Source organism: Crinia signifera, chromosome 2 (assembly GCF_055691185.1).
Source record: "Crinia signifera chromosome 2, ASM5569118v1, whole genome shotgun sequence".
In the NCBI taxonomy this organism is placed as follows: domain Eukaryota; kingdom Metazoa; phylum Chordata; class Amphibia; order Anura; family Myobatrachidae; genus Crinia; species Crinia signifera.
In genome coordinates, this window is record NC_139218.1 from 84,658,846 (window position 1) to 84,684,372 (window position 25,527).

General features: G+C 42.4%; 1 protein-coding gene and 1 pseudogene across 1 annotated transcript in view; one reads left to right on the forward strand and one right to left on the reverse strand.

The window, feature by feature from the left end:
• POLA1 (DNA polymerase alpha 1, catalytic subunit) overlaps nt 1–25,527 on the forward strand; it is a 332,356-nt gene that overhangs the window by 264,336 nt on the left and 42,493 nt on the right. The window contains exon 35 of the mRNA XM_083172524.1: nt 17,888–17,984. Within this exon, the coding sequence (XP_083028650.1) occupies nt 17,888–17,984 (97 nt within the window). The remainder of the gene's footprint in view (nt 1–17,887; nt 17,985–25,527) is intronic.
• LOC146061429 (5S ribosomal RNA) lies at nt 10,260–10,379 on the reverse strand (annotated as a pseudogene).

Genomic DNA, 25,527 nt, shown 5'->3' on the forward strand with positions numbered 1-25,527 from the left:
GAATATGAAGTCTTTTGAGTTGTGTCATGACCTATTTAGCTGTTTGGTCATGTTGTGTAGTTCAAAATAGTGAAGGCCTAAATTATTTAAAGGGGGATTTACCATATAACATTGTGTTTTATATTGTTTTTGTAATTTTTGCTTGCAGAAATTAAATTTTGAAAATGTAGTAGTAAGTCGGTCTTTTTTCCGCTTTTCCATAAACATATCCTTTCCTTACCTTCCAATTTGCTATAGTTATTACTTTAATATTTATTCCTTTCTCCTCACATAGAAGAATATCTCCGCAAGCCTACAATCTTTGGTGTCCCTCAAATTTTTACTTTTCCAGTGAAATGACAAATACTGTATTAGCTTGAAAGCGCAGTCTATTTAGAATGTCCCACTGGAATAGATTAAAAAACTTAGACAAAGGAGACCTTTCCATTTTGTCAGTGAGGACAGAAATAAAGTGTAAAAAGAAATGGACTTTTTTAAAACTTATTGGAACATGCGTGGTAGACACATGGTAATTCAACTGAACAAAATGTTTAGTGCACATGGTTTTGTCCATCTAAGAAGGAATTTGTCAGAAAGAGTGAACCAAAATAACCCATATAGTTTCCGAGTGCACTAACAACATTGTGCCTGGCAGACTGTACTTTCCGACTAACATCGATATCCTATTAAACATTGGGTTCAATAAAACCTCATTTTTTTTCCATTTCTCCTAAAGTTTTGCCAATGTTTTTATCAGGCTATGCAATTTACACCCGATTTAAAAAGCATGAGTCCTCCCAAAAACATATAGGTTCAGTGAAAACTGTTTTTGGCTGCCGTAGACCTTTTTTTGCTAGGAAACAGGAGTGTTTTGGGGATTCTGCTTAACTTGCATGAGGCAGACAGGCTTTTTGAGGCTAATTAGATAGCTCCCAGCAAGCCTATTACCCATGACCAGCGGTTGCAGCTAATAGGATATCCGTGTAAGCGCCATATGTAGTAAACTACATCTCCTGGCTTAAGTTCTGCACTTGATGTGGACAATTGAATAGCGATGTGCGCTGATCTCGGGAGCTAAACAGACTAGCTTGCAGTGGAGTTCTGTTTCCTACACTTGTTGATCAGTTAATTCCATCAAGTAATTCACTGGAAAAACTAAGATGTACCTGTTCATATGGAATTCAAAACTAGAGCTGAATCATTTGTGGTGAGAAGTACAAAAGTTAAGACCTTGTGCTTCTGCTGTGCTTAGGCATGAGAAGACTTGGGAATATGTTATTTTTAAGGCATGTAGAAAAGAAGTTCTCATACTTAAATACCGGCCCAATAGAAATTTATTTTGGTATGTGAGTATGTGGCCAGCAAGTGAATTTGCATTTATAGATCGATATAATCTTTTTTGGGGGGGTTGGCTGTTTTTTCACTCTTACCAGTATCCTCAAATCTACAAAAAGCCAAATTTCTGTTTTCCAGCTACCCAGCATAAAGGATAAAAATATGGGAACCCCAGTCACGGGATGAAGCTAATTTGTGAACTATTGGTGTGTTTTCTTATGCTGTACCTGTTTGCCAAAATTGACGACCCAAAATTAGAGCTTAGTGGCAAATGCAATGTTCTTGCGTTTATTCTTGTCCAGAAATGGGGATGTTCCTGGCACCAGGGAGGTTCTATTTTTCTTGTGATTGGATTGATGTTTTCATATACTAGTAAATTGTGACACCAACAGCTAGGCCACTATTACTTGGAAGGGGGAAAACAGATTGACAGAACATAACTTGCTGTAGCTATAGGTAATCAGCCCTTGGTTCGCAGTAAATTCCCGTTTACTAGTGCAAAAATAAACCCCTCAAACTATGGAGGAATGTGGTATATGCAGTGGTGCAAAATGTTAAATCTTTAAGTGTCTGGCGTCCTCCCAGTTTTTTACCAGCTACAGAGCTGTAACTGTGGGCATGTATTCATTTGTGGACCTTTTGAAATGTCCCTTCTGGTTTGCAGACCAATGAGTGTGAAGCATGGCTCGTGGACTGCTTACAATACTGAACAGATCAAGATCTACAGCTTTATTTGATATACACATTTTTTATTGTGGCTATATAATAGTCAAAACTTTCATTACACGTAGATCACTCTGTGGCCTTCTCTGAAGGGGGTATTCAGTGTGGGGTCATGGCTGTCGAGCTGGCTGACTTCATTTGATGAATGATTCCATTATTGGTAATGGGGAGTTCCCCATCCAGGACACATTTTAAGAAAACTCAGATAAAACATTGGTACTTGTTTCCTAGCACGGCGCCTGCGATTTTGATTGTATCCATCGGGGCCTAAATTGCGTCGATCGCACCGCATGCAACCAAATCGCATGTGACGCGAACGATGCGATTTTTACATCGGGACCAATGTAAAATGGTCACTGAGACACGATTTTACATTGGGCCTAATGTTAAATGCCCCCCAGACCCCAATTTTCATTGTATACCCACCCTGATGGGTCAGTTTCCCTCCCCCCACCCCCCCACCCCCATTGTTAACGCCACCCCACGATGAATGTCAAACCGAAGTGTGGCGAGTGCAGAGAGCCGGCAAGGGGCGGCGGTACGCGTCCTCCGACCTTTTCATACCCCCACTATCCACGTCGGCGTGGAGTCGGCAAGTGTGGCAAGTGCAACGAGCCACCGAGCCAGAAGCGTGGCAAGCCCCACGAGGGGCCGCGCATTACTTCACAGGTATTACACGTCCCCTCGTGGGGCTCGCCACGCTCCGGGCTCGGTGGCTCGCTGCGCTCGCCACACTATATAAAATCATCTCCACGCCGACGTGGATAGTGGAGGTATGAAAAGGTTGGAGGACACGTACCGCCGCCCCTCGCCACGCTTCGGGTTGGTGTTCATCGTGGGGTGGCGTTAACAATGGGGGGGGGGGGGGAATTTCACATGTAAAATACCCATAAAGGTGGGTATACAGTGAAAAATCGGGTCCATTGGCCCATTTAACATTGTTCCCTATGTAAAATCGCGTCCATCGCATCGGTCGCATCGCATGCCTTAACTTAAGGCATGCGATGGACGCGATTTCTTAATTGTCGGGGAAAAGGCTAAAAATAGCCCTGAAATCGCGTCGGTCGCGTCCATCGCATACCTTAAGTTAAGGTATGCGATCACCTGCGACGGGCGCCGTGCTAGGAAACAAGTACCAAAACATTTACTACCTTTGGGGGGGAAAAAAGGTTTGCAGCACTATTCGTTACATTTTAAATCTTATTTTCCGTACTATTCTGTCTTGCACACGTGTGTTCGGTTTCCATGTTTCAGACTGGCTTTGAACTTTTATGAGAATAGCAGAAACTTTTACAGCTATGTTTTACATACTCTAGCAAAAAGGTGTGTGTGTGTGTGTGTGTGTGTGTGTGTGTATATATATATATATATATATATATATATATATATATATATTCATAAATTCGAAGCCTGATTTAAAAAAAGTACCCATGTGCATACAATCACGTTAAATGTGACATGTGCGTTCTGCATAGCAACAGTAAATTGAGCTTGAGTCACACTAGTGATTTAGCAGGTCCCATATAACAGGACTTGTTAGGCAGGAAGGAGTCTGTTCATGTAGTTCTATGTGGCGTCTACACATGTGTCAGTCTTGCACCCAATGGATGCTACTGCAGAATGACCGGACAACTGGGATTCAGTACTGAATCCCGGCGGTCGGGATCCCGGCGTTCAGAATCCCGACGCCGGAATCCCGACAGCCGAAATGCCGACAAGGGGGGGACGTGGATCGCCCCCCCTTGCGGGCTCGCTGCGCTCGCCACGCAGCGGGCCCGGTGCCTCGCTACGCTCGGCACACTAATTTATTCTCCCTCCAGGGGTGTCGTGGACACCCACGGAGGGAGAATATGTCGGTATTTCGGCGGTCGGGATTCTGAACGCCGGGATCCCGACCGCCGGGATATTAACTGCATCCCGGACAACTGGATTACAGCTACAACACATACATTTGAATGTATATAGTGCATCTTGAAAGTATTCACAGCACTCCACTTTTTGTTATGTTACATCATAAAACACATAGTAATTAAGGTTGAAAAAAGACGTTAGTCCATAGAGTTCAACCTATTACAACCTTATTCCAAGATGCAATTTAAAAAAATTCCTTCAAAATTCTACACACCATACCCCATAATGACTATGTGAAAAGGTTTATGGGAGATTTTTGCTAATTTATTAAAAATAAAAAATTAAGAAATCACTTGTATTCACAGCCTTTGCCATGAAGCTCATATTTGAGCTCTGGTGCATCTTTCTTCTACTGGTTATCCTTGAGATGTTCTTACACCTGTGGTGAATTTAGTTGATTGGACATGATTTGGAAAGGCAAACACCTGTCCATATAAGGTCCCAAGCTTGACAGTGCATGTCAGAGGAAAAACCAAGCATGAAGACAAAGGACTTGTCCATAGACCTCCAAGACAGGATAGTGTCAAGGCACAAATCTGGGGAAGGCTACAGAAAAATATCTGCTGCTTTGAAAGTCCCAATGAGCACAGTGGCCTCCATCATCTGTAAATGGAAGTTTGGGACCACCAGTACTCTTCCTAGAGCTGGCCAGCTGTCTAAGCTGAGCGATTTGAGGCAGAAGGGCCCTAGTCCGGAAGGTGACCGAGAACCCAATGGTAATTCTGTTAGAGCTACAGCATTCCTCTATGAAGAGAGAAGAACCTTCCTTGGGGGATTACTGCAGAGATGGTTATCCTCAATCAAGCCTGTATGGTAAAGTGGTCAGATAGAAGCCACTCCTTAGTAAAAAGCAAATGGAAGCCCACCTGGAGTTTGGCTAAATACACCTGAAGTACTCTGACCATGAGCAACAAAATTCTCTGGTCAGACAAGACAAAGATTGAACTCTTTGGCATGAAAACCAGGCATCATGTTTGGAGGAAACTAAGCACCGCTCATCACCAGGCCAATGCCATCCCTACAACAAAGCATAGTGGTGGCAGCATCATGCTGTTCAAATGTTTTTCAGCATCAGGAACTAGGAGACTAGTCAGAATAGTAGGAAAGATAAATGCAGCAATATACAGAGACATCCTGGATGAATACCTGCTCTTGACCTCAGACTGAGATGACTGATCATCTTTCAGCAGGACGACCCTAAGCACACAGCAAAGATGGTGGCTTCAGGACAACGCTGAATGTCCTTGAGTAGCCCAGACTTGAATCTGATTGAATATCTCTGGAAAGTTCTGAAAATGACTGTGCATAGACTCTTTCCATCCATCTAGATGGAGCTTGAGAGGTGCTGCAAAGAGGAATATGCATTATTGCCCAAAGATAGGTGTTGCTGCCACAAGTTTGATTGCCTTGCATGGCATACGGTCAAGTTGCTCCCAAAACAGCTCAATAGGGTCGAGATCTGGTAACTGCACTGGCCACTCCATTACAGACAATACTGGCTTCCTGCTTCTTCCCTAATTAGTACTTGCATAGTTTGAAGTTGTGTTTGAGTCATTGTCATGTTGGAGGAGCTAATTGTCTCCAATCAAGCGCTGCCCACAGATGGTGTTGTAAAATGGAGTGATAGCTTTCCTTATTCAAAATCCCTTATGTTCAGTTTCTTAACAATTTCTCGCATGGCATAGCCTTCATTGCAAAGAACAAGCATAGACTGTCGAGTTTCACATGAAAGTTCTCTCTTTCTGACTATTTTGAGAGTATAATCAAATCGAACCCAGAAACATGATGCTTCAGATACTCAACCAGCTCAAAGGAAGGCCAGTTTTAGAGCTTCTCCATTGAGCAAACCTGTTTTCAGTTGTTCTAACATAATTGCACAAGGGTTTTCTAATAATCCATTAGTCTTCTAACTTGATTAGCAAACACAAGAACACTGCTTTGATGGTTGCTGGAATTGGGCCTCTATAAACCTATGTATATATTCCTATGTATATATTTCTTTAAAAACCAGACTTTTGTAGCGAGTATAGTAATTTTTCACAGTAACAATGTATAGATTGTATTGTAGTGACCCCCAAAACTTTTGAATGGTAGTGTGCGTGTGTGTGTGTATATATATATATGTGTGTGTGTGTGTATATATGTCAAGAATATCAGTACTGCGAATTAGGTCTCCGTTTACTTGAGCATTTTCCAAGTGAGATCAATCAGTGCTGCATCTCCAGGCTCCAAGCCATGGGGTCAGATTTCTAAGGAATTATAATAGCAATGTAGATTGCACACATGAGAATATAATAAAACAACCTTTACTAAAAATATAAGCTCACATACTGTACATCTCCATTGAAAACAGCATTTGTGCCCCAAGGGATCAATTCACCGCATAGACCAGTCTCTCTGCTCTGTCTCTGATCATCCACAAGACTTTTGTTCTAGTACACACACATTTCATTATAATGTACCTTTCTAGTTTGTCATATTGCTGGGGGTACATATACATGCAGGCTTGCTATTTTATTGTTATTGTGATGTGCTAGTATAATTTAGAGATAAACATCTGCTGCATTAAACTTTGACCTTAAATGCCAATTTCCATGTGCCAAATTGCGGGATGATGAAAATGTACACCATTTGCCATCAAACAGCCAAATGCAAACAGTGGCACTTCCCTGAAAATAAATTACCCGAAATTTGCAGCGCATTCATATTCAATTTCATCACAGCAGATGCTCATTAGTATGTTGTTATTAATTGGTATTCACTTTAGGTTTTGTTTAAAATGAAGATAATAATTAGGTTTTAATTACTGCATCACTCTGAGGAGGAGAAGGGAGTTGAGAAGTGACTGAGAATGCAGAAGTATTTTCACATGACACTACTTAATTGTGTAACACATTCACTCATAATTCTGTGCTTGTCTGCATGCAGGTACTTACAGTACGTATGGAGGGAAAATGTGTGATCTTATTGTATGTCAGTGCTCACAATATTCTACACACTACTACAGTGGTCAGGGAACTCGGTCCTCATTACCCCACGCAGTGCATGTTTTGCAGGTCTCCTCACAGAATTACAAGTGAAATAATTAACTCCACCTGCGGACCTTATAAAATGTGTCTGAGTAATTAGTACACCTGTGCACCTGCTGGGTTACCAGCAAAACATGCACTGTGTGGGGTAATGAGGACCGAATTCGCTGACCACTGCACTACTAGATGACATTTGTTAAGAAAAAATACTTTTTTTTAATACTGAAATTAAGTGAACTCATTAGGTGTAGATAATTATCATTATATATTCTGTTAATACTCCCCAACATGACTACTGTTGTATGTACTGTGGTACTGGCTTAGCATCACCCTAGTGAGAATGTCGAGTACCAAATGTATGACAACAGCTCTCTTGTATCCTGGCCAATGTGTTTAGGAACAGCAATGGCAAGGAAAGAGTCAATTTAATCTTCTTCCTGCAGCTTAATCACAGTTGACATTGAAAAATGAATCAATCCTTTTTGTTTACACCTATCCTCTAAATTGCAAAATGTACCAGTGATCAAAAGTACATGAGGTGTTGATATATTAATAAGAAAAAACAACTAGATTACATTTTTCTCTCTCCATTTAGGCAGTGACTCTTAATTAGCCCATCTACTAATATGAGGTCGCTAAACTTCCTATGTGATGCTTTATTCCTTCATATGACTTGCCAATCGTTTTGCTTTCGTTGGCTGGCAAAGGTTGTTATATATCCATTACTCAGAACCACAGCACTTTGCATTTCTGAATTGACAAGCAGCTATATTGACCTAGCGCTTATTATGGGTCAACAGCTGCGTTAACCAACGGAAGGACTGAGGGGCAATTAAAATGAATTGGCAAAAATATATCTTCCTAATTTACTCCAATTTGTTATTTATGCTAACATTGTATGGCTTCTATGGTGACACTAAACAGAATGGACTCAATAATGGCAATTAACATAAAAATATAATGGCTAATCAAATTGACAGCAACTGTTTCTCATCATCTCGGCACACAATGCATTATCAAAACAAACTATTATGAAGGAGGTAATTTCGGCGTTCTATTCAACCTGCTGCATGTGTGCAGTCAGGGAGATGTACCCGCAATTACTACTGAATCTTAAAACTAAACAAATATCTTAATCACTGTCCCTTTTTTTTTTTCTCCCCTCTCTCCTGATGCAACAATCAGGATTTTCTAAAAATAAATATGTAGTGATACATAATGTGAAACTTGTAACTATGCGGAGACAATGAGATGCTTATTGCTGTGCAGTTTTTATGTGGGGGGGGGTGCATTTTTATTTATTTTTATTGTAATTATGGATATTATTTTGACAGGATGTACAGGGAGTTGTGGTGTTAATTTCGCCTGAGAGATAAATTATACATGTTGAAGTATAACACTCTGTAGAAAGATTAATGAACTGTACAATATACATATTTTAATGGTATATGGAGGCTGAGCGAGACCATTTCGTGGGCTGACCTAACATTGTTAGAATGCGGACTAACAGTCCCTAAAACATTATTATGCAACTTAATTCACTTAAGGGGTAACCCTGTTACCCTGAAAATGGCCACATGTTACTGTAATCTCAGTAGTAAGTTTAAATAATACATTTTGATCAGTGAAAAAAGACATTGGTCTGTTATAACATATACATGTATCTGCCAAAAAGCCCCTTTCTATGCACAAAGTCCCGGATGACTTGACAGCGACAAGTCTTTCTCCCTTAAAATGTGACTTGTATTTGCATAAGTAAAACAATTGGTAGTGACTAGACTACTTTACCACATTGCACTGATCAATTTGAAATGCAACATTTGTACAGCTGCTTTGCCAGTGTGCCTGAATCTGTGGGGGTGATTCAATTTGACTCGTAGAAATGCGGATTCTGGATGGGGACCGACCGGGCGGCTAGGAACATGCGAATATACCTATGTTCAGGGCAGCTGCGCGAGCACCTTTGGCAAATATCACACTCGCCAATGTTTGCGGGCGGGGAGGGACATCAGCCTGCACCAGGGAACAAGAAAGAACGGTACTTGTTTCCTAGCACAGCCACAATCGCGGGCATTGTGTGCCTTAACTTTAAGGCACACGATGCCCGTGATTTCCCCATAGGCTTCAATGTTAAAATATTTTAACATTGAAAATGTGTGCATTTAACATAGGTAAAAATGGGATATGGCCCATTTCTCATTGGGTATGGCCCCGGCATATGTGTGTAAAAAATAATGGCCCCCCATTGTGACCGCCACCCCCACGATTGACGCGAACCCGCGAGGGGCGGCGGTGCGCGTCCTCCGACCTTTTCATTCCCCTACTATCCACGTCGGCGTGTAGTTGAGAATATATAGTGTGGCGAGCCACCGAGCCCGAAGCGTGGCGAGGGGACGCGGATACCTGTCAAGCCCACGAGGGGCGTCCCTCGCGGGCTTGACAGGTATCCGCGTCCCCTCGCCACGCTTCGGGCTCGCTACGCTTGCCACACTATATATTCTCAACTCCACGCCGACGTGGATAGTAGGGGAATGAAAAGGTCGGAGGACGCGCACCACCGCCCCTCGCGGGCTCGCTGCGCTCGCCACGCTTCGGGTTCGCGTCAATCATGGGGGTGGCGGCCACAATGGGGGGCCATTATTTTTTACACACATGCTGGGGCCATAGCCAATGAGAAATGGCCCATATTGGGCCATTTATCTTTTTTTTCTGTTAAATGTACTCAGTTTCAATGTTAAAATAATTTAACATTGAAGCCTATGGAGACGCGATGGACCCGATTTCTCCATAGGCTTCAATGTTAAATTATTGTAACATTGAAGCCTATGGAGAAATCGGGTACATCGCGTCGGTCGCGTCGTGTGCGTTTTGGTATGCACCCGACGCGATTTTTTCCGACACGACCACCACAATGAAGTTAGTTTAAAACTTAGCATTTATTTTGATCTTTTAATATAGAATAACCAAGGTTTTGAAAAAATAGGGAAGAGAGTACAAAGGGTGAGGAAAGGGCACCAATTGTATGAAACATGTAATACATAAAATGTTGTGTGATGGCACTTTTCACACCTTACTCTCCATTCAGCGCATTACGTCCTTATCATTGATATATGGACAATGTGATTATGGGCGAAAATGAATGGTTTTAGTCCCCGTAGGTTTAGATAACCTGTAGGGATATATGTTGCCCCAGCAACAGTACTTAAGGTATTTTCACAGCTTGTATTGCTCATGCAGTAGGCGTGTCCAGTGCAATTTACTTAAGGATACCTCTACCTTCTATTAATACCACACCAGGTGTTCTTCAGGGGTCTCCCACAAGAGTACTATTCTGGCCCGTCACTGCTTAGCTTCCAAGTTCGGGAAGTTTTTGGGCAGTTCCAGTGAGGTATGGTGGTATTTTTTTGAGAATTACTTCCCAAAATTCAAATTGCCTGGTTAACTGCAGTTAGAGCATTAATAGCTGACTGGATACCCAACTTATATGACCACCAATGGATTTACAGCTAAATACTTGTACTTAAAATTGCTGCAATTATGACCTTACAAAGGAAAACAATGAGAGGGGGGTAGGGTGGGGAGGAGATGGGAAGTTTGGGGATTGGGAAGGGGTGGTAGAAGCAATTAGTAGTTAATAAGGCAGATATGCTTGGTTGATATAGGTAATGTTATCAATTTGAAGTTCTTTGTATAACTGGAATTAAGGCCTGAGGTAGTATTGGGTAAATGTAGGGTTAAATGCCTCTGCGCTTAGCTTAGCTTGCCTGCTGGTTTCTGGTGGTAAATAGCAAATGGGGTTCTCCAGTATCCACAGTTATATCCACAATACTGCTGCCTCAAATTGTAGCACAGCTCCAATGCTGGCTACTGCACAAACTTGCTAACAAAGATACAATCACCACTTGTTACAATGTAGACATAAGTGTTTGTAGCAGTTTGTTGAAATGAGGAAGTGTCGCTCCACTGCCAGACGCAGATAGAGGACACTTGTACCTGGGACGGTACATAAAATGCATACATGTATCAAATAACAAAATATATCAAAATGTGTCAGAAAATTGGCATCGCTGAATGTATTCCATTTCTAGTAGAGTCTGTTAGTAAGAAATGGAATACATTCAGCGATGCCAATTTTCTGACACATTTTGATATATTTTGTTATTTGATACATGTATGCATTTTATGTACTGTTATTTATATAGATTAAATGTTTCCGATATTTGTGTTTATATATAAATTGCTTTAATGTGATATATGCCAGAAAAAAAGATCCTTTAACTTAATGACACCTGGAGATAACAAAGCCAATTAAGCCACAGGTGTGTGGGAGTCCAAGTCCCATGCTGATTGGGTAGGGTTGTTTTTTAAGGCAAATGGAGGACACTAGCTCTTACACCTTCTGAGGAAACCATCCGATATAATAGACGGAGAAACGCGTCAGGAAAAGAGCCCTGCACCCCCTTGGGCTATATAGAAACTTTATCTTCACCCTTGCTGCTAGGCACAGAGCACTACAGGTCGATATCCCCAGCCGTGGTCATCAAACATCTTCCCCGGCGGTAGGTGCAGTCCGGTCCGGCTCGTCAATCCAGCATCCTTCAGCCACCTGATGTGCGGCGCTGAGGGCTTCTATCTGTAGGCGGCTGATAAAACCTTCCCAGACACTGCGTTCTACTAACACCTGCCGTGCCATTATTGAGGAGCGCACCCTGCAGACATATATTGGAGCCTTACAAACGTCCCACCGAGTACTGCCTTGGTCCGGTAAGCTCCGGGCCAGAGACCTTTTCAACATCATAAGTGCGTGGAACTACAAGAACATTAATGCTCGCAAACCAGTATCCTAACTTTAAGGAGCAACAAGTGGTGAGATATCTTGTTCTACAATAATCATAATATTGTCTGACTTTACAAAGGATTATTGACTTTTATCAGTCCCAGAATTTAAAATAGAGACTGTGGTGCACACCAGTCTCTGGACATTGACACTAAATTAAGGGACATTGCCCAAGGGTATGCTATATATTAGTTTTATCCAAGATTGCTTATAAACATCATTTTAATATTGTTCCTTTAATACATTTCTTACATTGTTATACATGCGCTTTCATTTAGTAATGTTTATTCTGCACCAGGGAACACCCAGCATTTTATGGACATTCCTGTGGGGATGCAGGTGGGCGGATGCGAGACATCGGGGCGGGCAGTGGACGTCCTGTGACGTCACCATCTTCATGCAGAAGCTCGTAAATAAGTCTCTGTACTCTCCTTCCTGGGCCAACCTGAATCACCCGTGTACAAAGTGCTTTCATGCAGCAGCTATATCTCACGCCAATGTTCTGCTGTAGTTCAATTAGTATATCTAGCACACTTTTAATCATGTATTGCTGTAACTGTGATGTGAATAAGATGGAAAGTTTAAAGAGAAATGGACCACTAAACCTATTGAAGCATCGACGTGGCACCGAGCATCTCTCACTGTATGACTTACGGATTCTAGGTGTTTGAATAGAGATCTGTATTTTAGCAGACATTAACAAACATATGGATAGCAACATGGAAATGTGGAGGGAGGTGTCAAGTGAAGGCTCTATGGTGAGCCAGAAATGTGGTGTATGTGGGAGGCTATAAGGTTCCATGTGGACAAAGTACATTGCACAGCTGGATCCACTCTCGTTAGGTTCAATAGTTACACCATCTGGCAAAAATGTTGCACATGCACACGAATAGCTCACACTCCCCATTCTCGTCAATGGGACGCACGAGCGTGTATAAATTCGTGCATCTGCGCCATGGGCTGTCCGCCAGCTTTTCCAACATGGCGAGCTGGCAGGCTGACAGAGTGGCACCATCTGTACAAAGAAAACTAAACAGATTTAAATGGAAAGGATCTGTGTAAAGTCCTATTATTTAATTATCCCACTTTTAGTAATATATCCTTATTTGACCAAAAGCTATTGTACATTAAAATATAAGTGTGCCTGTTAAGAAAAATAAAATTAAATAATTGTGAGTAACAGAATATGGAATGACTCACTTCCTACTGTTAAGTATATGGATATGTGAATTGACATTTGTTACATCACTATATAAAAGTACCAAACTGAAGTTTCTTGTGCAGCTCACAGAAAGCTTGTGATAACCATAATAATAATAAGATGTCTATTATTCCTAAGCAATACTAAAGTGATGGCAGACCTCAGTATATATATTATGTATAATTCAAGAATGTACGTATAGGAGTTATCAACCTCATCCATCCTTCCTCCCTTCTTTCGTCCCACCTATACAATAATACAATCATTCATTTTTATGTACAATAAGTTCATGACAGACTGGAACTACTGAACAGATTTTGATCCGTTTCCTGAGTAACAATGGCTACTAATCATCTCGCTATCATATTAATTGGCTAATTATATAACAAATCATAAACGTATGTTTCTGTTATGCCAAAGAGGAGGTACTGCAGGTGTCTGAGCCACACATGGGTATGGGGGGGCATTGATTTTTTGTTTTTAGTTTATTCAAGTGCAGCAACACAGTCTGCAAAGGCATGCACTAGTATGAGGGGGTGTGCCAGTCCGTGTTGGGGGAGGGGGGGTGCGCTGAGAGAACTAATACCGTTTGGCCATGAGCTGGATGTCCCTGAGAGCAGTGCTGATGATGCGGGTGGCAGCAATCTTGTGGCTTGTAAATGACTACTAAGTCAGATGCCGCAAGATGGCTGCTTTCCATCTAAATCCTGAGCACTGCAGTCAGGCATGTGCAGGCAACAGCCAAATGGAATTGGTTCCAGCAGCACACTACAACACTGACTGGGGCACAGGAAAGGATGTACTTCTCTCTAATACTGGTACACACCTGAACAACAGTCCGACCCAGTGGCGATACATTGTCACAATACATTGCATCGCCATACACGATCCACTGTACAACAGTATGATCGACAATAACCTGCTGCAAGTAACCACACCGCACCAGCTATAGAATCATCTCATCTATAGAGGCAATTTAATTGACAGTAGAGGCATACGCACTATACATTGATCAGATTAGTTAATACAAATATAGGTTAATCCTAAGTGAAAATGTTGTTAATATTTTAGCATGATGATGCTTTGTTTACATTCTATTAGGCAGGGCCGGTGCAAGCCGACCACCCGCCCCAGGCAAAAAACCCCGCGCCGCCCGGGGGGGAAGGATGTGAACGTTACTGTGGCACGGGGGGGGGTTTGCGGGCGATACTGCGGCAGGCGCCCGCAAACCACCCCCCCCCCCCCCGGAGCACGGGTAGTGCCACGCTGAAATCCCCCCCAGCGGGGAGCGGGCGGCGCAGCGTTGATTCACAGGCAGGATGGGGGGGAGAGGGGAGGATCACAGACTCACCTGCTCCCTTCTTCCTGGTACCTCTCTATGGTACCTCGGTGGCTCAGTACCGCCCTCCAGTGGCCGGCGCCCTAGGCAAATGCCTAGTCCTGCCTAGTGGTGGCGCCGGCCCTGCTATTAGGCACTCCAACAGTTCCACCAAGTTATTTTTTTTATTAAAGAAGGCCATCCAAAACATGTGTTGCACCTTTTGTTTAGTGAATGCTACAGAAGGAAGCAAGGGAAGTGTGAAATGTAGGCTCTTGCGTCAACTATCCACTTATAAGCTCTAGGAAGAAATTGCCAGTATTGGTTTATTTATTTATTTACAGTTTCTTATATAGCGCAGCAGATTCCATTGCGCTATACAATAGTAGACAGTGCTAAAACAAACTGGGTAACAACAGACAGACTTGGAGCAAGGAGAGCCCTGCTGCAAGCTTACAATCTTTTCTCTCTTGCCTTCTCCAGCATGAATATTTGTCTACCACTATGGCTGTAGTCCTTTTTTAGTGCCTGTACCCCTTCAGTTTTCATAATGTCTTGTAGCACTTATCAATTTATTATTATGTAAATTATATTAGTAGAATAAGTTAAATAGGGTCCATAGGATGTAACCCTTGGAGGCAGGTTACACTCTGCTGAAATTCATTATCAGAAAAAAGTAAATACATCTGCACATATAAAAAAAAAAATCACCCACCCGTCCCATTCCATACATGACTTTTGAAAATTAATTTTGGAGAGATTGCAACAGGGCAAAAATTTTGCTTCCCCATACAGTAAGTATGGAGAGAGATTTGAGCTGCCATTTCTCAAACGATATTTGCCATCTAAGGATAGTGTAAACAGGCTCTTCTCTTATGATGGTCAATCAGAGGTGTCCCAAGGATATAGTGGCTCTGTATGTTAACAGTACTGTCCACTGCGAGAGATCTTCCCGGAATATGTGGTGTCACTTCAGATGCTGCACCTGCTGCCGATATTTCATTCTACCCACATTCCTGCTAGGCACCGCGGATGATCTATTTCTCCACTCTCTGTATATAATGTGATATATGATAATATTATGCTAGTCCACTTCTCGACATCTTGCTGAATCCAGAACCCTCTGGCCCTCACCACTGTCAACTTAAACTGAAGTGCACTGTCTTCTAGCTGTCTCAGCGTGCTCTGCACCACTTCAGGTGTACAAGCGTAGCATCCAGAGGCCAGGACACAGATTATGGGACATCTGAATTACTCAGTATCTTCAAGATAGATCACATCTATGTGATGTGATCTATCTTTAAATGTATTGAGACTGTTCACTGTCTTTGTGAATACACCCCTTTTTTCTGTATTTAAGATGTCAGGTTAGGATTAGATGAAAATACCAATGACAAGCTATTAGGTGTCTCCCCATCATTTTTAACTTTTTTGGTGGCTGTCTTCCATCAATTAGCGGTGTCCAAGTGTGCAACTGCTGTCGTTGTAGTTGAATCCCATGTCTTTTCCATCAGCCCAGGGCAACATACTTAGATTAAGAGCATTCAGCCAGTAAGGTCAAGGGGATGATATACTCCTCCTCCGTAATCTGTGTCGGCCTCACCTCCTTGCGCCACCTACCTACTCAAGTTTTTCCCTACGCCTGTGGCTAACATCTTGCATCACTTTCTCCATGTCCTCCCTGAGCTTCTGGTTTACACTAAGGCAGTGGTTCTCAAACAGTTGGTCCTGTCCCCAAAGTGGGTCTCAACCATCTCCGCATGGGCTCACTGCCTGGCTAATGACTTCTCTGATCTCTATCTGTGCCCCAAGGAGTCTGAAACGTCAGATAAGCAGCAGCTGGGGAGCATGAAGATAGGGGGGGGGGGGGATTTGGATGAGGGAACAGGGTATCACACAGAGTAGGATGTGGAGAGGGACTCCCCATCATCCTATTCCTCCCTCTGCTCATCCTAAGTCACCCTTTGCCTCCCTCTCACATCACCCCTGTTGCCATATACCACCCACTCCCTCCCCCTGTCACCCGCGGCCTCTACCTACCTACCACTGCCTCAACCTCTCCTACATTGTCACACTGCTTCTCCCTGTCATTTGCTGCCTCCCAACGCTTCCACTGCCTTTTCCTGCCTTCTCATTATGGAATGATGACTGTCGAACCCCAGTCCTTTTTTGTATGATTAGACAGTCGGAAATCCAACGTTTTGGCTGAGTGTCAGAAAGACTGTGGATGCAGTTTCTGGCAAGACACCCTTTAATGCTGCCGTTAATGGCAGTATTGAATAGGTGAGTGCCGATATTTCTCCGGTCGAGAAATATTGGCACATATTGAAACATAAACTTTTAACATTTGCTTGAAAATATAAAAAAAAAAACACAAGCAAGGCGGGAACTCCAAACGGGTGCCGGACGGCTCCCCGACAGTCGGGATTGCGACAGTCATTCCTCCGACGTCGGAATCTCGACTGCTCCCTCGTGGGGGTCCACGACCCCCATAGACTCGCCACCATGCCCGCAGCGAGCCCGCAGGGGGCTTCATTGCGCTCCCCATGCTGTGCAGTCGGGATTCCGATGTCTGACTGACTGTCGGAATCCCGACCGTCGGGCTAATATACCACACCCCTCCAAACGTCTTTCTATTGTGAAATTATTATTTAACATGCAGGGGTCATGTAGTAATTTTTATTGTCTGACGGGGTACCAGATCAGAAGATGATAACCCCTAAGGCAATATATTTTCAGTAATAGTTTTTAGTAATAAATACTTATTGCTTATCCATTGTATTGTAAACTTTTTATAAAAGTTTTTAACGTCTGTATTACTTTATCAATGTATCTGTATTCATTTTTAGAAGGCATTATGGATTTTCAGTTTATTGAAACATGTATAACAAAAGGCAGAGTTACATTATACAATTAACATACAGATGGAGCCTTCTTCAGCTAGCCTTCTCTGGATCGCCATGGTAAACCAAGGCATATTGTTCTCAGATACAATACACAGAACAATACAGTAGGGGGATTACCATAGGATTAAGTCCGACAGCTCTAACCCACTTAATCATATTAAAGGGCTAGATGAGGATGGCTCAATCTGTGTGGAAGACCATGATGCTTCATTCTACAGATGGAGCCGGCGTTGTCTTTGCAGGGGATGGCGGCAGAATCGCCATCTGCTCTGCGAAAGGGGACGCGCGCGCACGTCCCCTTCCGCCAGCGGTCACCCGGGGTCCCCACCGCCTCCCCTAACCCTGTCCCTCTCCCGGAAGCGGAGACGGACAGGGTTCCCACCGCCCGGAAACTGAGACGCGCGTGAATTTCAGTCAGATGGACGCCGGGCTGTTGGCGGATCGCCAGCGGAGACAGTCTGGCGATTTGCCAGCAAGAGGGAGCCCGACACCATCTGTATGTGCTTAGTGTCCAACTAAAATTGAGTTTTTCTGGAACAGTTATGAATAATTGCTTATATGCCTGCTTTGTATTGCTTAATTTGACAAGGTTATGTGTGCACCACCATTTCCATTAATTTATTTTTACTCCCTGTATTTATTTTGCAGTATCCAGAGAAGGCCTTGTACACACAGCTATGTTTCTACCGCTTCATCTTCGACTGGGATTATGCACTGGAGAAGGTGGTTTCAGAGCTGGAGAAAAGTAAGACTGCATGAGATCCATCATTGTATTACTGTAAGAAGGAAGGGCTGGTTCAGAGATATTCGGTAGATGGCTTTAGGATCATAAGAGATGTATCATTTAAAACAGTTACTTGCAAACTTTCTTGAGTCGGCACCTTATAGTACGATCATTTTTTTTTAACGGTGCCCCTATGGGCCCAACACATGTAGGGATATACAGGTATTTTCTAAGTGATATTACGTAATTGAACTACATTGCTCAGAAAATGCCCCTACATCGATGTGTATGTAGAGGCGATAGCGATGCGCATCCATGTGAGTCACTATCTCCCGGCAATTAATAACCAGCATGCTGATTAATCATTCGGAGCCAGTGTTTTCAGCAGAGAACACTGACCCTGGTAGATCGCTTACCACACAGCGATGTGCAGCGTTGTGTGCTGAGCAATCTAGCAAGTTGTTTTTATGGATATATTGTAGTAAATATTAAATGCAAGTTAATTTTGCTTTTCTGTCATCCTCAGGATAAGTGATGTAGTTGAAGTACAGTTCTGCTTCTGATTGTCCACGTGTATTTTGATTGGCAGTCGCTAGCACTAGTTTTTCCTATCCCTTTGACAGTATATTTGATTTGGGCCTGTACCACCAACTGGGGCAACCATGCAAGAGACTCACGGTACCCCATGGTGCATAGGCACAGTTTGGAAACCATTGAATTAAAGTTTAGGAAGACCACTTTACTTCCAAACATAATATCTACATAGCTTGGAATTCTCCATTTGTTAGATTTATATATTTGACAATAGTGGAAGAGAGATTTATGTCAATCACACAGGATAATCAGGAGTGTGTAAAAATGAGGTGGACCCTCTTAAATATCAATTGTTTTCAATTAATGTCACACAGATGAGGGTGTGCTACCATTGACACTTATAGGATACAAGAATAGGGGATAGAAAAGAGTGTCTTGTGCTGGTGCACCTAAGTAGTAATTAACTCTTAATACATAACATTTATTGAATTTCAATTTAAAAAAGTTGCAAAATAAAACCACACATACAAACAAATGACAACATAAATTAAAAAGGGGGGATTTCCCCTCACTCAGTGTGACCCTACGTCACCTAAACCCTCGTTATAATACTGTTATATCACAATTTTGAATGAAGAAAAGAGTGGAATTCTCTCTATTGAAATGGGCTCCCTGTTTTTTAATGTTTTAATGGTCAGAGCCATAATATTGCTCTGCCGTTTATTCAGTATATAACAGGTATAAACGTAAGCCCAATATCGTGTAATTCAGGGGAGCAGGGCACAGCAGTGAGTCACGACATGCACCGGTAGCGGTCCCGCTACAGTGCAGCAGTCAGCCCCTGGAGCCGCCGATAACCCACTCCACAGAGCGCTGGTGAACTAGATGCGAGGTGTGCAGGCGTGCACTTGCCTCGTTCACTCAGCTGGTTCGGTGCAAGGAAAACGCTCGGTCTGGCGCCAGATTCGCATTTCCTGCCCGTGGTCACGGAGTTAGCCGCTGACCAGAGTTTTGCGCAACAGTACAGATCAAAATATTACATAGGTATGTGGGGAAGGGAATGGGGGGTTTTAGACACACTGAGTGTGTAGTTGGTCAGCGTACGCTTCGCAATGAACGCTTCCCCAGGACCAAATTTTTAAATTGATTAAAAAAAAAAAAATTATGTACAAAAACTAAAATAAAAACTCCAGAATGCCCTTGTTTAATCAATTTTGTTAATTAAAATGTTTCACTTGTATTAAGTATTGTCATCCAGTTAAATTTTTTACTTGTATCTAAAGGCAAAGTGTTTTTTTCAGTCTGAAAAGAAAAGTGTAAATGGCTCTTCATTAATATGGACCTTGGATTTTTACACGGGTGTGGATCAAGTGGTCACCAGCAAGTTGTTTGACATTCATTATGTCGACATGGGTTAGGTCGACAGTCAAAAGGTCGACATGGGGTTTTTCACTTTCTTTTTTACCCAAATGTCGACATGGACACAGGTTAAAGTGCACCATGTCCCCTCACATGGCTTTCCATGCTTCGGGCTATTTTATTCGCCCACCACGCCCTAGTGGATGGTAGAGCATGAAATACTGCCTGGCAGCTAAAACTGAAAAACCCCATGTTGACATTTTGACTGTCGACCTTCCTGCATGTCAATCTAATGTTGTCGACCTAATGACTTGCTGGTGACCCAATGGCCATATCCCTTTTATACATAGCACCCAATATATTGGAAACTTTGCAGTCTGTAGTTTTTGTACATATTGTAACTCTTTCTGAGCAATCAATTGATTTTTGTTTTATACAATAGCTTGATTTGTGTACACATTAGGTCCAAAAAACTCAACACAGATTCAAGAATGAACCCATTATATCATGTTTTATTGGGGCATTCAGCACAACGTGGGCCATTTCAGAGTGCCTTGTACTTAAATTTTTTTCTTGGCCATTCTAACAGCTGCAGTACTAAAGAAGCTAATAGAAATGTTTATGCCATGTAATTAATTGTATGCACTGTAAAATACATTGCTTTCATTAAATGTAAACTGTTCCCACATTCATAATGAATTTGAAAGTGAAGGACGGTCTTTTATTAATGTATACATATCCTATTCTAAATGTGTTTTTTTTGGTACTAGTGTACTAGCACGGCGCCCATCGCATCGCAGACCATAAGGCATGTGATGCAATGCGATGGTATACAATTTTAAATTGTATACCATCGAATTGTATGCCATTATATCGCATATACAATGGTATGCGATTTAAAATTGTATAAGCACCCTAATGGGTTTTCCCATGTTAAAAGTGGCCCCTATAAGTTAATTAAACGTTTTGGGTGCTTAATTTGTTAAAAGCACCCCCACTATCAACGCCAACCCGAAGCGTGGCAAGCGCAGCGAGGAGTTGAGTTGATTTTATATAGTGTGGCGAGCCACCGAGCCCGAATCGTGGCGAGCCCCGCGAGGAATACATGTAAAGTAATACGCGTCCCCTCGTGGGGCTCGGTGGCTGGCTGCGCTCGCCACACTATATAAAATCAACTCAACGCCGACGTGGATAGTGCGGGTATGAAAAGGTCGTAAACCGCGTACCGCCGCCCCTCGCGGGCTCGCTGCACTCGCCACGCTTCAGGTTCACGTTTATAGTGGGGGTGCATTTTAACATTGTAAGCCCCCATTAGGGAGCTTATACAATTAAACATCGTATAGGGGGCTTATACAATTTTAATTGCATCGCAGTGCATCGGGTGTATGCCATGCGATGCGATTTATATGTCATGCGACCAAATATTGTGGGCGCCGTGCTAGTACACAAGTACCGTTTTTTTTAAATTATTATTATTCCTCCCATTAAACAGCTAGTCCGTGAAACCTGTTTCACATATAGTTTACCCAAGCATTATTTATACAACATGTGTATATCCTCAGGTGTTATCGGGTATTTCTTGTTTTTCCTCCAAATAATGGTTTTTTTACTTAAACTCATCCTTTTAACTTTAAAAAGCAACTATTTTGCCATCATTATTTTCTCTGTACTGTATATCGGTCCACCATTTATGTATATATTTTATTTCTGGGTCTTTGTGTGTATATAGAATTGTGTATGCAGGGCAAGCCCTTGGCGTAGGCAAACTATGGTGATCCCAGAGGGGATGGGCAGGGCAGCAGCCACTAAATTAATGGATCAGGAGTAGCAACATGGCACCAGAGGCTGTCCTGACCTCTGGTTGGAAGAGCTCAAAACATGTGCCTCTGATGTGACCCCAATGTGTTCTGCCCGCCATAAGGGCTCATTCTCCTTATATCTCCCAGCTTGCATCACTGCTTTGTGTGTGTGCGCGCACTGTGCTACTTAGTTTCTGGCAGTTTTGAAAGAATACCGTCTGGAAGCATCTCCTGCAAGCAACAAGTGCATCCGCTTCTTATTGAAATCAGAGCCTTGACTGGCTAAAATCTTGCCTATCGCAATAAACTGTTCAGCATCGGCCCTGTACAGGGTCTGTCTGGAAAGTAATGAGTCTAAATCTGGGAAAACTATTTATTGATTTTTCAGATACATAGGGTTAATAATCTTCAACGAATGACCCTTGAGCATCGATACACACTTGCCAGCATGTCTGCCAAGCTAGATACAGACTGTAGGATGGTTGAAGCAGCATTGTCATGTTGTGCTTGGCCAAAAAACTCCCTCACTTACAGCGATGTGTAACTTGACGCATTGTTGTGATGGAGAACCCAGGTAGATTCGATCTCCTTGCGGATGCGGAGGACCCGTTTCTCAACCGATTGAGCACTTCCATGTAAAATACACAGTGATGAGTGTGTTACTGGTAGGTAGAAATTAATTGTGGGCCACTAGCTTGGAGTCAAAAAAGGCAAGGAGTATGGATTTAATATTTGATTTGCTCATTGGGCCTTTTTATGAGGTGAGGCAACTATGGTGTGTGCTACTCTGTGCTTTTTGCAGGAAATTATCACGCTTGTCTTTTTGATCATGAGCCAAACCTACCTGATTTCCCAAGTTTAGCCCACAACTTGACTGCATATCGTTTCTCGATGGTGCCATCCTTCTCAAATCTTTAGCCTAGGTAAAAAAGAACAATTCTTTACAGCTTAATCAGTACACTGTAAAGGTAACTGCCGCTGAAGGGAATGTGTAGTTGAGATACCCATCCTGCCCCACAGCACCACCAATGTTTTTCTTCTGCGTGGCATGAAAAAAAAATTGTCTCACTAATTTCTGGACAGTCCCTGTATATAATAAAAAAAAAAAAAAGTGGTGCTTTACTTTTTTTTTTTAAGCTTTCTCACAAAAATGTAAAGCTAACTAGTAGGTATAAACTGCACTGATTCATATGCACAGGCATTGATTTGAGGAATGATTTGTTTTGGTCACAGAGCACATTTCTGCTCTGAATAAAACACTAGACATTAATGAAGATGGAACATACTTGTGTCACTAAAAAAAAAAATATTTTCCCCCATAGTAACTTCAAGTCTACATGCATATTTAGTTATACAGGTATTGAAAGATTTTAAAAGGGCTTAATTGCATAGAACAAATCTCCATCCTTTAAACCAACCTGCAACTTTTTAGCGTTTCTTGTGTAGATAAATGGTAACTAAAGGATTCTGGGTAAGATCATGCAGTCTCTGGCTGGCAGTCAGTGGGGAATACACAGAGGCATAAAATAAATATATGGCAGCCTCAAAGTGTGGACCCATTGTGCTAAAACATGTTTCAAGTTACAAATGACCACCTTTTAACAAACACAGGGAATTATACCTGTGGTAGATACATATACGTGTGTACGGTTTTTAAATGAAGTAAATACACTTGTTAATGGAAGTTCTTTGTTAAGATGATTTGTGCCTGCCAAGATTCTGACTGTCAAATGCGTATCAGAATGTTTTCCTATCTTAAATAATTTAGCTCTGAATATAATTATGTAATTATTTTGACATAAAACATAACATATGTATCTCCACTTATCTTTTAACAGACGTTTAATCTGAGTGATCACTAAAGACATACAAATATGACTGACAGACACCACATTTCTATTTACACAATAGATATACAGATTTTTCTATTGAGGAAATATTTCTTTAACCCGTTAGTTACCCAGGTTTTATGGAACATTTTGCCCTATGACCCTACTCGCACTGATAGTAATGTGCTTCATCTTCTCTTTGTATTAAAAGTAGTGTATTTTCATACCATTGTATAGTAGATCTGATATTAAAGTAAATTCTGCTGTTGTAAAGCAAATTTATATTTAATCTTCTCCTTTTTAATGTCTTTCACAACTCTTAACATTTTTTTTTCCATCAAAGGTGACCTTTGATTGACTCTTATTGTGTTGGGCTTGTACATTGGAAGGTAGTTTTTGTCTGGAGCTTGTGTATTATAAACAATTAACATTGAAACTCACCAGGCACTCCTCTCCATCCTTCCTGCAGCTTTTGGTATAGTTTGGTATAACTATCTACGAAAGTGCGAAGCACTTTCTTATATACAGATGTATTTGCTCTCATCGTTGCAGTGATCTGGCCGCTCGTGTTTGTTACACCAATTGTACACACGTGGCGGCGGATCCCCACATTAAGCTGTCACAGATGCGTAGTGTGAATAAAAAACTTAGATTTGCACATGGGATACACTGACCAGTGTTAAGAAGAGGGTTGGAGTTGTAGGGAGCAGTGGAGGTAGCAGGCCTTGTGTGTGAGGGTGAAGAGTTTGAAGAGGATTCTGTTGGGGAATGGCAGCCAGTGAAGATTTTGTTGAAGTAGATTGGTGGAAGTGGAGCTGTGGGAAAGAAACATAAATGTGTGGAGTTGAGAACAAATTGGAGGGGCGCAAAATGGGAGTATGGGAGACCAGTTGAAATAGTCAGGCAGTGAAAAGACCAATGAGTGAATAGATTTAGTCGCACTCTGGGAGAGGAACTGTATGATGCAAGCAATGTTGCTTAGCTTTAACCTACAGGATTGAGCCAACAATTGGATATGGGGAGTGAAGGAGAGGGAGAAGTCAAGTGTGGCGCCCAAGCAGCAGAGTTGAACAACAACGGTGATTTAGGTTTTGTTTAACAATGATAGAGGTATTCAAGGGCAGTGATGACTCTAAATAGGGGAGAGAGCTTGGTTTTGTCCATCTTCAGCTTCAGGGACTGCTCAGACATCCAGGATGAAATGCTAGGGAGGCAGATGGACACCAGAGTGTGGACCGAGGCAAGAGGTATAGTTGCGTGTTGTCAACATAGAGGTGGTATTGAAGGCCAAAGGAGCTTATGAGTGTATAGGTAAAAGAGAAAGGGGCCTAGGGTAGACTTATGGGGACCTCAACAGGGACGATGGAATGGAGTTAGGTGAAGCCAGAGGCCATACACTGAGAAGGAGCGATTAGTGAGGTAGAAGGGGAAGCATGATGCTAGTGAGGCTTAATGGTCTGGGTGTCGTGGAGGGAAACGATGATCCACAGTGTCAAGGCAGCAAACCGGTCCAGAGGGCATCCAAATGGAAGTGAATGTGGTAGTAGAGACAAATAGAGTGAACCTCAAAGGTGGAGAAAGTGAGGTTTGGATGGTATGATTAAAATGGTGTAGTTCCAGGATTAGGAGGATACCCACTCTGCCACCTTGGCCTGACAGAATTGGTGAACGAAAAGCCTCCATTGGAGAGGTAGCAGGGGAGTTAGAGGAGGTCATGCAGGTTTCGCTGATAGTGTGAAGGTTAAGAGACTGGGAGATAGAGTTCGTTAATAGAGGTCTGCTTTTTGCAGATTGATCTGCTATTCCAGAGTTCAGGTCAGGTTGGCTGTGAAGTTGTGCATGCATGGTGGTGGCCTGCAATGGGGGGCGGGGCTGAGACCATGCATATCAATTGGCATGGGGCAGGGCTGAGGAGCCATAGCTTCCAGTACAGTATTCCGGTTCATAGGAACAATCTAAAAGTGGTGTGATGTAAAAAACTGAGATAAACAATGTGAAAATATATCCAGATGGCTGGTCAAAAAGATTGACACAAAAAATAGG